General features: G+C 54.0%; 7 protein-coding genes across 7 annotated transcripts; 5 read left to right on the top strand and 2 right to left on the bottom strand.

Annotated features, from left to right (window-relative positions):
• Positions 1-2091, top strand: BO86DRAFT_382137 (CNOT2/3/5 family protein; the record flags this gene model as incomplete). Its single annotated transcript, XM_025670799.1, has 3 exons — positions 1-255; positions 329-1944; positions 2031-2091. 3 exons carry the CDS (start codon positions 1-3, stop codon positions 2089-2091), a joined length of 1932 nt encoding a protein of 643 aa, XP_025524408.1.
• A 12-nt stretch (positions 2092-2103) lies between these two features.
• BO86DRAFT_180772 (uncharacterized protein) lies at positions 2104-2657 on the top strand. The gene has a single exon (XM_025666596.1). The coding sequence runs from the start codon at positions 2217-2219 to the stop codon at positions 2538-2540; it is 324 nt and encodes a 107-aa protein (XP_025524409.1). The 5' UTR covers positions 2104-2216; the 3' UTR covers positions 2541-2657.
• A 3303-nt stretch (positions 2658-5960) lies between these two features.
• Positions 5961-6399, top strand: BO86DRAFT_180850 (uncharacterized protein). Its single transcript, XM_025666597.1, has one exon. The coding sequence runs from the start codon at positions 6064-6066 to the stop codon at positions 6304-6306; it is 243 nt and encodes an 80-aa protein (XP_025524410.1). The 5' UTR covers positions 5961-6063; the 3' UTR covers positions 6307-6399.
• Positions 5973-7629, top strand: BO86DRAFT_368621 (C2H2-type zinc finger protein). Its single transcript, XM_025670210.1, has 3 exons — positions 5973-6418; positions 6484-6896; positions 7000-7629. The coding sequence occupies exons 1-3, from the start codon at positions 6398-6400 to the stop codon at positions 7235-7237; spliced, it is 672 nt and encodes a 223-aa protein (XP_025524411.1). The 5' UTR covers positions 5973-6397; the 3' UTR covers positions 7238-7629.
• A 126-nt stretch (positions 7630-7755) lies between these two features.
• Positions 7756-8220, bottom strand: BO86DRAFT_320601 (MGMT family protein; the record flags this gene model as incomplete). Its single annotated transcript, XM_025668304.1, has 1 exon — positions 7756-8220. One exon carries the CDS (start codon positions 8218-8220, stop codon positions 7756-7758), a length of 465 nt encoding a protein of 154 aa, XP_025524412.1.
• A 719-nt stretch (positions 8221-8939) lies between these two features.
• BO86DRAFT_450300 (putative MFS monosaccharide transporter) lies at positions 8940-11244 on the bottom strand (the record flags this gene model as incomplete). The annotated part of the gene is made up of 7 exons (XM_025676784.1): positions 10689-11244; positions 10462-10615; positions 10010-10401; positions 9860-9942; positions 9574-9802; positions 9423-9520; positions 8940-9212 (listed from the first exon to the last, which is right to left on the bottom strand). The coding sequence occupies exons 1-7, from the start codon at positions 11080-11082 to the stop codon at positions 8940-8942; spliced, it is 1623 nt and encodes a 540-aa protein (XP_025524413.1). The 5' UTR covers positions 11083-11244.
• A 2756-nt stretch (positions 11245-14000) lies between these two features.
• On the top strand, positions 14001-15816 carry BO86DRAFT_320684 (dihydrolipoyl dehydrogenase; the record flags this gene model as incomplete). Its single annotated transcript, XM_025668306.1, has 4 exons — positions 14001-14136; positions 14261-14340; positions 14431-14913; positions 14977-15816. 4 exons carry the CDS (start codon positions 14001-14003, stop codon positions 15814-15816), a joined length of 1539 nt encoding a protein of 512 aa, XP_025524414.1.
• Between the last annotated feature and the right edge of the window lie 210 nt (positions 15817-16026).

Here is a 16026-nt window from a genome sequence, read left to right on the forward strand (position 1 = left end):
ATGACGTCCCGAAAAACGCAGCAGGAGATCGACAAGACCTTCAAGAAGGTCGCCGAAGGCATCGTAACATTCGAAGGCATTTACGAGAAGATCCGCTCGACGACGAATCCCACCCAGCGGGATAAGCTCGAGGAAAACCTGAAGCGCGAGATCAAGAAGCTCCAACGGTATCGAGATCAGATCAAGTCGTGGGCGTCTGGAAATGAGGTGAAAGATAAGGGTCCGCTGCTCGAGCAGCGCAGAGCCATCGAGACCGTGCGCATTCTCTCCGCCCTTCAATGCCGTGGCGAGGAGGGGAGCTTGTTTTGCTGACTATAGGGGCTTTTAGTGTATGGAGCAGTTCAAGGCCGTCGAGAAGGAGATGAAGACGAAAGCATACTCCAAGGAGGGTTTGTCGGCAGCATCGAGATTGGATCCCAAGGAGAAGGAGAAGGTGGAGACATGCGACTTCTTATCGAGCATGGTCGACGAGCTACAGCAACGGATCGAGGCTATGGAGGCAGAAGAGGAGACGTTACATATGCAGATGAAGAAGGGGAAGAAGGATGTGGCCAAGACGAATCGGTTATCGGATATCTCGCGGATCACGGAGCGTCATAAGTGGCACGTCAACAAGTTGGAACTGCTGTTACGGTCGCTGCAGAACGGCAACGTCGAGACGCAACAAGTCCTGGATCTCAAGGAGAGTATCAAGTACTATGTGGAAGACGGGCACAACTTGGACTACTCGGGCGAGGACGAGACCCTATACGATGATCTGAACATGGACAACGAGGCGGAGATGCAGTTCGGCATCGCGGGCGACAACGACCGTGTATCGTCGCAAGATACCCAATCCGTTCAAGAAGAGGAACCGGAGGTTGTCAAGCCGAAAGTGAAGCCCGATACCTCGGGACCCCGACGACCTTCCGCGCAGATGAAGTCCCCTCTTCCCGTGCTGGCCACCCTCCATCCCGTAACGTCGACAAGTGCCACCTCCGGCATGAAACCGGCCCCGCCTCCAACGCGCCTGCCAGGAGAGACACTCAAGTACGCCTCTGCGGCGGCCGCAGCTGCTGCCAGCGACAAGAACGGCGTGGGCATCGCACCTCTGCCGCCACCGCCAGGCGCCAGCCCCGCTTTCCCGCACGCCGTACCTGCATCCAAACCCTCCACCTCCACAACCGCCTCCCCCAGCATCGCTCCTGCACAACCCGCGGTGAGGTCATCGTCAGGAGTCACGATAGCGGGCGAGGAGTCGAGTAGTGGCAGCCGATCCAAGACCCCTGCTGCGAGTCCGCACGTGGCCAGCGCGAGCACGTCGACGCGAGGCGTGCCGCAGACCCCCGCCATGGAGAAGGCTGAGACCTCGGGTAGCGGCAGCAGCACTAGCAACAACATCACCACCAACAACAACAAATCCCGACCCACGACGACGACGGCGAACACCACCAACGGCGAGTCAAGCGGCAAGGAGGACTCGTCGCGCGAGAGCGAGGAATCCATCTACCACCTCCCGCCGGGCCTGCAGGATCTGATCCAGTCGTTCGAAGTGACCAAGAGCCGTGCCGCGGCCAGCGCGACCAACCCGTCCCCGTCGGTGCAGCGGTTGCTGGCGGCCTCGCTGGCCAATTGCCCCGAGCCGGCCGACGCGGAGAAACCCCGTCACTACAAGCCGCAGAACCCGTACAACACCCCCCTCTACTACCCCCAGGAACCGCTCCCGATCTTCGACGACCCGCGTCTGTACGAAACCGGTCGCATCGACACGGATACGCTGTTCTATCTGTTCTACTACCGCCAGGGCTCGTACCAGCAGTACCTGGCCGCCAAGGCGCTGAAGAACCAGAGCTGGCGGTTCCACAAGCAATACCAGACCTGGTTCCAGCGCCACGAAGAACCCAAAACCATCACCGAGGAGTTCGAACAGGGAACGTATCGTTTCTTCGACTACGAGAGCACCTGGTATGTTTTCTTCCCCGCTTCTTCCCTGTTGCTTCTTCGAAAGTAAGCCGGCCCAACACGGGAGCAAACTAACTTTGGGACTACAGGATGAACCGTCGTAAAGCGGATTTCAAGTTCGTCTACAAGTACCTTGAGGACGAACTATAAACCACCCACCCCATAACCATCAGCACGCGAACCACAATAATTCGAGGCAAACTGACGAGATGTTGTTTGTGTACATGTGTTGAATGTTTGATTTGCTCCCCCATGACATGATTTCACCACTGTAGATGAAGAAACCAGGACAGAGAGAAATCATAAGGAGCAAAAAAAAAACAAAGACTTTTTATTTTCTTGCTCTTTCTGACAACAGCCCATGCGGTTGCAGGGGGTTACTATACCTCGGTTCAATGTTCTCAAAGTGGCCGATCTGTCTTGTTTCTGATCTTATCTGGGATCTGTGTGGATTTGCTTTTTTTTTCTGTTTTCGCTGGGTTTGCTGTGGTTTTTTTCTCTTTCGAAGCATGCAAAGGGACGAAGTCTTACGAATAAGGGGACACAAACTGGGAGTTTCTGTTGCTGTTTTATTCTTGAACCTGGGGGGGGCGGACTGACGGGCAAAATAAAATCACACTGCAAGAAGGAGAAGAACCCTTTGGGGTTGGTGGGTTTGTTCGACCTTGGTGCATTAAAGGATTACTGTTGTTGTCGTTGTCGATGATGATCTTTCTCTTGGCCTCTTGTCTTGATCTGAACACCATTTGGAATGGACACCTAAGCATCCCCCTCCAACCCCCATCGAGGTTTTTGTCTTCGTTCTTCGGCCGGATAGTCTCGGTCTTGAGTAGATGTGTAGGACCTTCCGGGTAAGATCTGCATTCGAGGTTCTAGAACAGCGGGGGCGGAGGGGGCCAGAGGGCTGTGAATGCCAGGTTTATCCTGCTGTGTGTGGGTTGCAACTTGGAAGGTCTGATGTTCTGATGAAGGGAGGGGTGGGGAGGGGAAGGAGGGAGGGGAAAGAGGGAGGGGAAGGGGGAAGGGGGAAGGGGAAGAGGGAAGGGGAAGAGGGAAGGGGAAGAGGGAAGAGGATACTTGAATGGAACTGAAACGGAGTCTTGGGTGGTGGTTTCATAGTACGGACTCAGGGAGGGACGGGGGGGGGAAGGGAAAGCTGCAGTGCATCTACCGAAAGTATAATCGGGTCCTCGCTTTGCGTTCTTGGAAGGCAAGTCGGCAGATCTGCGACATGACATGCAGCAGCAGCAGCAGCAGTTCTTCAACTCTGAGTACAGTACATACATATATAGTGCTATACCTTATGTACTCATATGCACACCGTAACTAGACTCCGGACTAGGTACAGTAGGTCCCAGGAAGATCGGGGGGTGGATAGACTAAGACCCGGGAATCATGCAGGCCGGACAGAGTCCAGTAGGAGGGGGTCAAAACACAATCGAGAGAACAAAGAAAGAAAGTGCAGAGATTTTTTTGGAGACTACCTTAGAGACTAGACGTCATCGAGAACCATGAAGACGAACATCGTGTGCTCCGTGCTCCGTGCTCAGTTGATTCGCTCTGCTCTCACCGTATATCAGATGGTACGGTAGAAAGTCGGTGTAAAAATAGTCGACGAGGTGGGAAGAATTGAAGATTTTCCCCCAGCACGGACCCGAGAACAAGTGGGAAAAAAAGTGGTTTGTTTGTTTTTTGGTTTCTGTTTCTGTTTTGGTTTTGGGGGGAGCCGAATTAATGCCTCTAGCGGCGGCAATGAGCGCGCGGGAAGCAGGAGGGTCCGTAGGGAACTCGATGGAGAAGATGGGATAGACAAAGGAAATTAGTTGGATCGTAGAAGACCTGCAGGGAACAAGACTTGGAAGGTTTTCTATGAGTATGCAGTTGCCTGCCGTGAGTGAGGTTGGTGCTTGAGCCGCGACCCTCTTTCCTTGGAGTGGGTGCACCGTACGGGACGTACGTACTCCAGCTCCATCGCTCAAGGTCGTTGGAGCTAGACTAGAATCGATTTGTAGATTGGGTATCACACCCGTGGAGACCGAGAGGAAATTAAGGATGTTCGAGGATAAGGAAGAATGGGTCCTGCGATGATGAATTGCCGCCGCTTGGATCAACTCGTCGAAGGAAAGACCAGTCGAGACCAAAAGACCCTGCCTTAGCTAGGTAGGTCCGTTGTAGATACTGAGAAAAGTAAGTAGCTAGATAGCTGGTCCAGGTTGTCTGGCACGGATGACGGGCGGTTCTTCTATTGCCGTTGGATTGCTGAGAGGCTCGTGATATCTACAGTAACTTGGTTGTTAATCGAGCAAACGTACCGCGGCAGATAACCTCGCGAGGAGCCCTGCTCGGATAACTCGGTCCTTCTCCAGGCTGTACTAAGCGTCAAGTTGACCAGTGACCAGTAAGTCATGAACAAGACAACAAGTCATCCCGCGAAGCATCAATAAGAATGAAGCACGCTCGTCTGGGGAATATCGCGCAAGTCGCCTCACTTCCTCCTCCCGCAGGAACGATAGAGAGCTTCATGTCATGCGCGATTTTACACGCGCAGGAGGAACAGCTTGAGGGCTGGCAGTGTCAGATTCAACCTCATTCTGACCGCAAGAGGGGCTGTGCGGGCATTGATGGTGGTGGGTGAGTGATTGTAGGTAAGTTCTTCGCTTTCTTCTCGCCTCTATCTTGCCTTCTTCATTATCGTCATCGTCATTGTTACTTTCGTTTCCCCAGACCGAATTCCACCACCCGTGCTTCGCTTCTTGGCACTTCCAACAAGGCTGTCGGGAATCGAACAAGAGCGCAATCGATCGTTCTTTAGCGACAACAAGAAAAAGAAAACGAAAAAGAGAAAAAGAAAAGGAAAAAAAAAACCACAGAAAAAAGTTAACGCCCCGGGAAGCCCGTGCCGAACTGCGAGGTATTCCATTCCCGGCCGGGGAAATTACCCTCCCTCCCTCGCTCCCTCGTCAATTTCGAAGGGTTTTGCAGGTTGAACTTGAACTTTGCAGTGCAGTCTGTTCTCAGCTCTTATCGCCAACCACCCACGATCCATCCCGATCGATTCGATCTTTCCCCATTCGCTCGCTGCGATCACGTTCCTCCCGCCTTTCCCCAAGCTGCATTTTACTTAGTATCTGCATCTCTTTTGCCCGATGGCCCCGGGGTTCGATGACTCCTGCACAAGGGCGGCTCGTGACAGCTGCGCTACAGTACAGACATGCAGTTCAGTACTTTTGATCCTTTCTGTATTTCCGGTTGACCTCATCGGGAGGCTTTTCCGTTCAGTCTCGTCTCGCCAATGCATCTGGTGAGCTCCGTCGGCAGGCTCCGCTTCAAAGTTTCCCGCCTGGGGGAAGGGGGGAAGGCAGGAGATGAAGAAAAAGTCGAAGGGAAATGGCGGTCTTGTCGGAACGAGTCAGGAATCGATCCTAGCCCGCATCATTTTTTTCCAGAACCTTGGCCAGTCCTTCATCGAGGCCCAACTTGCGACTAAGAAGGTAGCAGCCGACGGTCCACCGAATCGGTTGAATTATTATTTATCACCTAAATTTCCTTTCGGGAATGCTTCTCAGTTGATGTGGGGGATCGCTCTTCCCTATGACGATATCAGGATGATTAGGTTGATTCGAGTGTCAGCCTTCACCGCAGAGTGTCTTGGACTTTGGCTGGTTTTGGTTGGAATGGCTCCTCTTTTTTCTCGGGCCGGAGTGGAGTCCGTCGCTGGTTACTTTCCGTGCCAACCACCAATCAACCGACCCTAATCGCCCCTAGAAGCTTGGAAGAAGGTTCTTTGGTTCTTCGGTGCTTCTAGCGTCAGCACTAGCCGGGATCGCTTCACTTCCAAAGGTTTGCAATCTGCCCGCTCGCCAATGGCAGTGCCCCGCTGGCGGGGGCTGTGTGGTTAACTGTGGTAAACTGTGGTTGTTGTTGTTGTTTTCTCCAATTCCTCCTGCATTATTCCCGGTTCCCATTTCCCAGGGCTCCCAGGCTGCATTGAGTCTATCCTCCCCCCCCCCCTCCCCTCCCCTCATTTCTCCTTCCCAATCCACTCTTCCCTTCTTTTTCCCACCCACCCTAGCATTTTAGTGGAAGATCATACTAGTCCGTAGTCCGTAGCGCGCTCACCTGATGATGTCGCCGTGGGTGCGTTCGTGTTGCTTAGCTTCTCTGGCGCTGGCCGTTTGGGCTGTTTTCGCGGTGGAGAAGCACCGGCCGCGTCTAATGCAAGTGCGACGTAGTCGACCTGACCTGATCAAAGAAGACAATGGTTATAAAAACCCGGACAGCCCAGTCTGGCTGGTTCACGCTTTTGCTTGTTATTCACTAGTATCACAGTCTCTCTTGGATAAAAGAACCCTTGCAGACTATTGATTTACTTAAACTCTCTCTCACTCTCACTCTTTCTTTCATCGCGTCTTCACCGTTGTATATACTTTCTTATTTTCCTTCTCTTGACTTCACAATGTATGCCATGTCTGCAATGGTGAGTCCCAGGCGGTGTGAGGGTTATCTATCACAAGATATCAAGACTGACTGGAGCCCTTATAGAGCCCTGCTATGCTTGAATGCCCACCAATGGAACACTCGTACTCCACCAGCAGTGAAGAGTCGATGCAATCGACTCTGGGATACATGGGCCACCCATCGTTGTATGGGATGGTAGGGACGGAGATGTCTTTCGTCCAGCCCACCTACGAGCCCTCATCATACGACTCGACTCCGTTCAGTTCGCCTCAGACGGTGGCCTCTTCGACCTTCGACATGTACTACCCCAGCAACAACAACACCTTCACGGCCTCGCCCATGGTCTATTCGCCCGAAGCCTACTCGTTCCACCAGCTTCCAATGCAACCGTCTTCGTTCCCGGTGCCCAATATCGAGTGGATCCCCACCCAATCCAGCCCGAACCCGGAAGTTGTTTACTCTCCCGTTGAAAGTTACGAGACCCTCGACGCGTCCAAGTGAGTTCCCCATTTTTTTTTTCCTCTCTCTGTTTTCTTCTTTTTTTCTTCTTAAGTGTTTCTTTGGCTGTTAGTCAACAACGCTAACCCCTGGACCCTGCAGACCCGTCAAGCCCTACACCTGCGAGGACTGCAACAAGGCGTTTACTCGGCCAGCCGATCTCAAACGTCATCAGACCAGCGTCCACAATCCTGTCTTCCAGGACTGTCCCGTGCAGGAATGTCTCCGCAAGGATGGCAATGGGTTCCCTCGTCGAGACCATCTGATCGAGCATCTGCGCTCCTTCCACCACTGGGACGTGCCCAAGCGGCGGGCAGCCAAGCGGGCCAAGACAGCTTAGATGGATGTCTGTGTGGCCTGCTTTGCCTTGCCTTGTCTTGTCTTGTGTTTTTGTCCCGTGTGTTATGAATAGAGATACCCCTTTCCTTTGTCAGATGTTTATGCTTATGTTTATGTTTATGTTTTATGTCCTTATGTCCTTTCCTATGTCATGTTATGTTACTGTCAATTATGTCTACATGAATGAACCCCACAATAGAGTGAGGGAGGTGGACTGGTGGGGGAAGCCGGCGTTTTGGATGGGGGTGGGATTATACATTGGACTCGGTGTCATGTATCAGCAGCAGCCTTTTTGCATTTGCAGTTGCATCTTGTCTTTCTTTCCTTTTGACTGTCACTTTAACTGGTTTCTTACCTTACTAGAGATACTATACTATACACGAACATACCTATACGATATGACCTTGACCTTGACCGTCTCAGACATAAACAATTTTTCCCTACCTACTTCCCCCTCCCATACCATATCCCCCAAACGTAACCCCTCCCCTCCCCCAAACCCTCTCATTCCATTTTATTTCATTTCAATGAAGAAGATGATGAGACTACCTCAGGAAACTCCACAAAACAAACCCCGCGCGCCACCCCCTCCCCATCAAACCGCACCCCCTCCGCCTCCAGCAACCGGCGCTTCATCCCCACGCCCTCCTTCGCCTTGCCCGGCGCCCCCGCCCCAGGGGCCCCGGAGTACCCGACCAGCAACCGCCCGCCACCGCCCAGCACGCGGTGGCAGGGCACCTCCGGCGCGAAGGGGTTCAGCCGCATCGCCGCGCCGATGGCCCGCGGGCTCGTGCCCAGGTGCCGCGCCAGGGCGGCGTAGGTCGTCCACCGGCCAGCGGGGACGGTGAGGAGGGTCTGGTAGATGCGGCGGCGGTGCGGGGGCAGGGTTGGGTGGGTGTGGAGGCGGTGGAGGGTTCTGGACCGTGGGGAGGGATGGGGGTTTGGGGTGGTTGTGGTTGTGGTTGTGGTTGTGGGGGTTGACATTGGTTTTTTGTGTGCTGGTAGTATGTATGTATGTATTGAGGGTGCTAGGTGTGTGTTGTGGTGAGTGGCTGGGTGAGAATAATGGGTTTGATGTTTGTATTTTAGATCATCTCGGTGGTCTGCAGGGTGAGATATGCTGAGAGGTAGCGGGCTAGCGGGTTGATCTTTTTGTTTGTGCTTTGTAGGCGAGTCTGTGATGATATCAAGGTAGATGGGTGGAGGGTCCTTTGGAGGGTATGGATTAGTCAGCTTGTTCGTGTTTCTGGAGGTCACGGTGGTTGGCTACCTTGGTCAAGTGGAGGGTGGCTGAGTGAGTGGCTTGCAACTCGGAAAGAATCTTATAGTTGAAAAAATTAATGGTTTTCTATCTGGGAGGTGACGGTATAAATACTTGAGGGGGTTTGGGGGGAGGTTTTTCTTAAGCGACAGGCAGGTATGGGGATGAGTCGGGGTTGCTGTTGAATTGACCAATCATTGCCCGTTGTTTCTCTTCGGTTCGAAAGGTTATCCGGTATGCACTCCAGGCTGCCGGGTACTGTAGTACAGTATCGACTTACTAGGTAAGGTAGTCTATGTTTATCAATTTAACCAGGTTAGCTGGTCTGGAAGCACGTATAGAAGTTGTACGGATCAAGAGATTCCCGCTACTCAGCCCCGGTCGAGCTAGGGTCTCGTCTAATAGCGCTAAACTAGCTGCATACTTAACTCACTAGGTATACCTATACATGTACATGCTCCACCACCAAACTCCCCTTCCTGGCCGTAGTCTCAACATACCCCGGATTCTCCGCCTTCAACCTCGCAAACGTCTTCTCGGCATCCCACACCCATGGCGAGTCCGCCGCGAACAACAGATCCATATCCTCCAAGGTCCGCTGGTTACTCTCCGGGTACAGCGCCCAGACCATCGGGATCGTAATGACGTTGCTCGCTGCAAACACATACAAGGTCTTCTCGCCGATGGCGCTGAACATGACGGGGCATAACAGGGTCTAAAAGAGAATGGTCAGCGTATGTACAGTCATGGTATCGTCGCTCGTGGTCTGTCTGGTTTCCCGCACTGGGAATCTTTTGAGCCTCGTCCATTTCAAGCCATCCCCCATAGACTCCAGTCATTCCTTCACTCTTCATCATCCACAAAGCCACATGCCCCAACGGGGAAAGCAAGACGAAAAGCACGGGCTCGCTAGGGGCACACTAACCAACCAGCCATTGCCAATGCTCCACCCAACGACTCCCCAGGCGTTGCCGCGGGCCCGCACCGCCAGCGGGTAGATCTCGGCTGGGTAGATCCATGGCACTACATATATTAACGTTAGCCTCTCTCCTGAACGCATCCCATCAAAGGCATACCGGTCAGCCATGTTGCGCCAAACACAGAGGTAAAGATGAAGATCATCGCAGCGGCCGCTGCACCAAACGAGGCCGCCTTATCGCTGTGGCCCGCCTCCCGAGCATTGATGGCCAGCCGCGAGAAGCCGCCCGCCAGGAACATGGCGATCCCCTGCGCGGTGGATCCCCAATAGAGCGTCCACCGGCGGCCGATGCGATCAAGTGTGAAGACGCAGACAAGGGTGGCGAACTGGGTTTTGCTCGTTAGAAATATGCGTACACAATCGTGACCGGACACGCGGCTTACCATGTAGAAGATATTGTTCAACCCACTGAGCCATTGGCTTTTCATCGAATCGAAACCTGCGATGCTGAAGATTGTCGGGGCGTCTGTTTTGGAGTTACGATAAGAGTCCGGGCAAACAAAAGACGAAGGGAGAATAAAGGGTCAACGCACAAACTGTGACGCCCGCTATACCAACCCATTCTTGCATGATCTGGAGCCAGATGACCAGCTGCACCCGTCGGCCCAGGTGCAGTTTTCCCGTCTTGTATCCAAACAACATCGCCAAGTATGAAGTGCTGTGGTTCATCGACCGCTCCAGCTCGGCCACACTCTGGATGTCCCGGAACTCCGCCTCGGCGCGCACGGCATCATCCCCCGTGTTTCCTCGCAGCCGGCCGAGAATGTAGCGCGCTTCTTGCTCGCGACCGACCTTGACGAGCCAACGGGGCGACTCGGGGAAGAACCAGACCACACCGAACAACATGAGGAGGAAGATGATCTGGAACGCGATGGGAAACCGCCAGCGGAACGCGGACTTGCCGCCGTCGATGAAGGACAGACCGCTGCATTCTGTTAGCATTGTGCTGTTGAACCAGGATCAAGACTTGAACATGGATACGTACAACTCCAACCAATAAGCCACCACCACGCCGAAGATATTCAGCGTGAACTCGATCGCAATGAACTGGCCACGCGACGTATGCTCGGCCGTCTCTGTCGCCCAAACCGGGACGATTGCATTCAGGATCCCAGTCCCAATCCCATTCACCAAGCGCGCTGCATTGGTTCCCATCAGCAACAGCCCACCGCTCTGCATCGCGTGCATCCAATTCGAAGAAACCCAACTCACCGCAAATCATCCAATCGTGGTTCTGCGCCGAACACTGCAAGCAGGCGCCAACCACCGCCCAGGCCGCCCCGACGGCAATCGTCCTGATGCGCCCGATCTTGTCCCCGACCCAGCCCCCGAGGAGCGCGCCACACAGCGTCCCTAAGTAGTAGACCGAAACAATGCCCCCCTGCAGCAGACTATCCGTGACCACGGCGGTCAACTCCCCGTTCTCCATCTTCGTGTACCCGAACCCCATCAGGTCGATGTAGTCTTTGGAGTTGTTCACGCCCGCCATCACCCCCTGGTCGTAGCCGAAGAAGAGAATCGAGAGGGCGGCCACGCTGTTGATGGCGATGAGGAGCTTGCGCTTCTCGAAGCGGTGGACGACGTTCCATGATGGTATGAGGTCCATGGTGTATATACTGGGTGTTGGCCGATCAGTGGGCGTGATATGTTGCCATCAATCGCGCTTGCATACGGTATGTACAAGCTATCGTCGTTTGTATCGAAAATATCAAAGCCACGGTGCACCGGTGGTCGAAGGCAGAACGTACAGGGAAGACAACCAACCGCGTGGGGGGGGGGGGGGGGAGCGCATCCACCAAAAGAACCAAAGCAATATAGCATGGGGGGTGAAAACTACGGGGTCACACAAACTACTTAAATAATCGTGCATTCGCTACAAGCAATCCCCCAAAAGACATGCATCAATCTAGACACGATGGTCGGCTGGTCCCGCCTGGGAGCGTGCAGAGGTGGAAGAAATCGCCGCGTTGGAGTCGGCAGGTGAACCCTAGCCAAACCCCCCCACGATCATGTCAAATATGGTTACATTCCGGTGGGATTTGGGATGCTAAGTAAGACAGACGTGCGAACCGCTGGGTTTTCCGCCGGAGTGGGTAAATGGGTCATGCAGTCACTGACGGGGTTCCAACTTCAGGCCACTCCCTTTCTTCATTCCCTCGCACCAAGATCCACCCTGAAAGTTGAATGTGACGCGATGGGGGTGGGGGTTTGGGGTCACTTGGGCCGTTATCATCCATTTTATGGGGGCTTGCGGGAAAAGCTGGGGTTTGCGGACGGGATTCGGGGGGGAGGGGGGGGCATTCGGTTCTGGAGTTTCGGGATGGGGAGGAGATTCGATTCGGGGGTGCTAGGGTATGCTTGCGGGGGATTCGATATGTGTGTGTTCATGCTGTCTGTGAGGATCTGCTGATCGTTGATCATGAGGGTGGAGTATGTATGTGTGAGTTACTTATTTGAAAAGCTCATAGCCTACAGGGCTTGGTTGTTGTGAAGGAAGACAGGCATCATTACCCCGGGTAAATATATCCCGAAGTCAGAATCCATACATCCAACATACTCGATTATCATTGACGAGACGATCCCTCAATCGTGACGGGAAAGGTGACTCATGGACCATGCAGTGGCCGTTGCTGGAGCAAACCCAGATACTGGCATAATTGAGATAGACCGTGGAGATAGACAAATCAGGCAGCATGACATGCTTGCAGATGTGTTTGCTGGTTTACCCCTCGTTCTTCCATCCTATGCGGTCCTATGCGGGGAATGGGGATGGTTAGTTTAGCTGGGGAACATCGGGCGGATCTCCTCCGACTCTCGCCTGTTCGGGCAATTGGCCTACCATGGACTGGATGCACTACAGTGTCAGCATGGTTGTCACTTATGGATAATCATTGCAAAGAGATAAGGTGTTCCCGGTTCAGAGTACTACTTGAAAGAATAGCTATGTGCTTCCCGCTGATGTGTTCTCTTCGGAAACCCATCCATTCTAACTAAACTAGCTGACTTGCTGTACAGTACACAATAGCGGAACAGAAGAGTGCCATAGTGCCAAGGCACGATCTACAACGAGAATAGCCGAAGCCCAAAGTCGATCGTGCCATTTTGCAACGTACGTCATCGTCCCACCCACAGGCAAGCCTGCTTCCCAATGCTGCTAGCTAGGCGTAGGCATGGCTCCAGCTGTGGATGGAGACTCCAATATATACCTTCAGGAAGAGGTCTTGGCATCTCTGACAGGAGTTTCAGGGAACTTTTGCTTGGATTCAAGCACCTGATCAACAGAATCAGTCAGTTGCTGTAGTTCTGGCTGTTCGCCTTTTTCTCCAGGCCAAGTGAATGAGTTCAGGCCAGTAGATCTGGAGGAAGATGACTGGGTCAACCGCTACTAAGTCTACGAAGAGATGGGGGTTCGCTCTTTGTCCGTGGTAATCTGAGGATGCAACGACCCCGGATGGATACATCCGCTAGACTGACTGACTCCTCGACCGAGAAGATATATTTTGGGGTCTACTCCGCATCAGAGCCCCTTCTTCCCAACTACTCCTATCAGGACGTCGCCGATTCATCCTGCAACGATACACGAGTCCACAAATTGCCGCTGGTATTGCGTCTTTGGAAGACCCGGGGCTACTGACTCTGCTCCCTGATTGAAAAGCGCAGTTGTCGCTCAGCATCTTTGTGATAGCGGAATCATGCCCTTGGACCTGAGGCCAAGACAGCCGCGCTGTTATCCGTGCTCATCCTTGCTTACCCGCGGGTAATGATTGAACAGGTATTGAGTAAGTAATCTTGAGGGGTTTGCCTTTGCTGCAGTCCCTGCCGGGCTCATGCCCGATGCAAGCCGCTGAAGAGCGTCGTATGTGGTGGATGACGGTGATGATTGTTGTACTGTACACTTCCGACAATTCAAGGTTCTATTGCCAACTGGTGCCAACTGGTAGAAGACGGCCAGTCCGGGCGGTGACGACCGTGAATGTTCCTGTCCTTGCCCTTCTGCAGTTGGGACGGTGCGGTAATCTTCCAGTACCGATCCTTACCGGGCTGTTCCTTCCGTCACAGAGTCAGAATCTCAACCTCAATTCCCAACTGAAGAGGCATAAGAAAGGCCGATAGTCAATCATCAGAACACTCCGGTCCGGACTCATGACCTGATACCTTACCTATATCATCTTTTACTGGAGTTACAACCCAATCTTGTCTGCATCGGCAACATGGATATGAGTTTAGTCAGTAACCGGATTGACCCGATGCTGGCTGGGCCTCGGGCTGATTACATACGCCGCTGAGAAATACAGTATCGATAATACCGGCCCGCCAAACGAACCTCAGAAGCTTCTTGTGTCCCAACACCGACGCCTTTTTCCCTATCCTCAATCAAACCTCCTTCCATCCGCAATTATCCCCACTCCCTCCCCCCCTTACCCTCCTCTCCCGACCTCGCTCACTCGGAGGATTGGTTGTCTGTTCTGATCTCGACCTCCTTCGGATTTCTTCTCTCTTCGCTTCTTCTCCTATTCCCTCGTCATGTTCCGCAGTCTCCTGCCGCGGGCGACACCGCGGGCTGCCCTCCGCTCTGTCGGCCCCAAGGCTGTCCCTTCCAACTTCATCGCCACTCCTTCTCTCACTCTGTTCACGAAACGTGGCTATGCCTCTGAGTCGGGTAGGTGATCGAACTTTCCTGACGATGCCGGCCAGGTTGAGGCCTGTCGCGGCCGATACCTGCTCTTCCGGATCAAAACCCTTTCCCGGTCTGTTCCCGGCTAACCGGTGGTTTCATGGGACAGGTGAGCACGATGTCGTGATCATTGGTGGTGGTGTCGCTGGATACGTTGCTGCTATCAGAGCTGGTCAGGAGGGTCTCAAGGTGCGAAATTCGGGTTTCCCCCCGCTCAGCGATGCGGTGAAGCTGTACAACTAACCTTGGTCGCCTCTCTTTTTTTTCCGCCTTCGACAGACTGCCTGTATCGAGAAGCGTGGCCGTCTCGGTGGTACCTGCTTGAACGTTGGCTGTATCCCCTCGAAATCTCTGTTGAACAACTCCCACCTGTACCACCAGATCCTCCACGACACGAAAAAGCGCGGTATCGAGGTCGGCGATGTCAAGCTCAACCTTGAGCAGATGATGAAGGCCAAGGACACCTCCGTCGAGGGCCTGACCAAGGGTATCGAGTTCCTCTTCAAGAAGAACGGTGTCGACTACATCAAGGGTACCGGTGCCCTCGTCGACGAGAACACCGTCCAGGTCAACCTTCTCGACGGTGGGGAGCAGACTCTGCGCGGCAAGAACATCATCGTTGCCACCGGTTCCGAGGCCACTCCCTTCCCCGGCCTGAACATCGACGAGAAGAGAATCATCACCTCCACTGGTGCTCTCTCCCTCAAGGAGGTCCCCAAGAAGATGGTCGTCATCGGTGGTGGTATCATCGGTCTCGAGATGGTAGGATTTTCTTTTCTTTCACTATTCAAATGTCCGCAGCTAACCCGTTGGACTTTGTTGTAGGCTTCCGTCTGGTCCCGTCTCGGTGCTGAGGTCACCGTCGTCGAGTTCCTCGGCCAGATCGGTGGTCCCGGTATGGACGCCGACATTGCCAAGCAGGCTCAGAAGATCCTGCAGAAGCAGGGCATCAAGTTCAAGACCGGCACCAAGGTCGTCAAGGGTGACGACAGCGGTGCCACCGTCTCCCTGAGCGTTGAGGCCGCCAAGGGCGGTAAGGAGGAGACCCTGGACGCCGATGTCGTCCTGGTCGCCATTGGCCGCAGACCCTACACCGAGGGTCTGGGCCTGGAGAAGGTCGGCATCGAAAAGGACGACCGTGGCCGCCTGGTCATCGACCAGGAGTACCGCACCAAGGTCCCCCACATCCGTGTCATCGGTGACTGCACCTTCGGCCCCATGCTTGCCCACAAGGCCGAGGAGGAGGCCGTTGCCGCCATCGAGTACATCAAGACCGGCCACGGCCACGTCAACTACGGCGTCATCCCCAGCGTCATGTACACCCACCCCGAGGTCGCCTGGGTTGGCCAGAACGAGCAGGAGGTCAAGGCCGCCGGCGTCAAGTACCGCGTCGGTACCTTCCCCTTCAGCGCCAACTCCCGCGCCAAGACCAACCTCGACACCGAGGGTCAGGTCAAGTTCATCGCCGATGCCGAGACCGACCGCATCCTCGGTGTCCACATCATCGGCCCCAACGCCGGTGAGATGATCGCCGAGGCCACCCTGGCCGTCGAGTACGGTGCCTCTTGCGAGGACATTGCCCGCACTTGCCATGCTCACCCTACCCTGGCTGAGGCTTTCAAGGAGGCTGCCATGGCCACCTACTCCAAGGCCATCCACTTCTAAGCTCCTCATCCCTTCTTACCTCGCCGATCCGCCCCCATCATGTACCTCCATCTCTAGTCTAGCCCCGCTAGCAAATCCCGTGTAGCATTGACACCATTATATTTCCTATGTCCTTGAGTGTAATCAACCTTTTTTTCATGAATCAAAGAGTATTTTGGAATTCTAGACCGGCTTGAAGCGAAGCAAACTCTGTGTCTGTGGAGAATCTCA

This window comes from Aspergillus japonicus, assembly GCF_003184785.1.
Source record: "Aspergillus japonicus CBS 114.51 unplaced genomic scaffold BO86scaffold_57, whole genome shotgun sequence".
NCBI lineage: Eukaryota > Fungi > Ascomycota > Eurotiomycetes > Eurotiales > Aspergillaceae > Aspergillus > Aspergillus japonicus.

Coding starts and splice junctions, on each gene's coding strand:
- BO86DRAFT_180772 (XM_025666596.1), top strand. CDS start 2,217: ATGAAGAAACCAGGACAGAGAGAAATCATAAGGAGCAAAAAAAAAACA.
- BO86DRAFT_180850 (XM_025666597.1), top strand. CDS start 6,064: ATGATGTCGCCGTGGGTGCGTTCGTGTTGCTTAGCTTCTCTGGCGCTG.
- BO86DRAFT_368621 (XM_025670210.1), top strand. CDS start 6,398: ATGTATGCCATGTCTGCAATG. Junction 6,419..6,483: donor TGTATGCCATGTCTGCAATG/GTGAGTCCCAGG, acceptor GAGCCCTTATAG/AGCCCTGCTATGCTTGAATG. Junction 6,897..6,999: donor GAGACCCTCGACGCGTCCAA/GTGAGTTCCCCA, acceptor TGGACCCTGCAG/ACCCGTCAAGCCCTACACCT.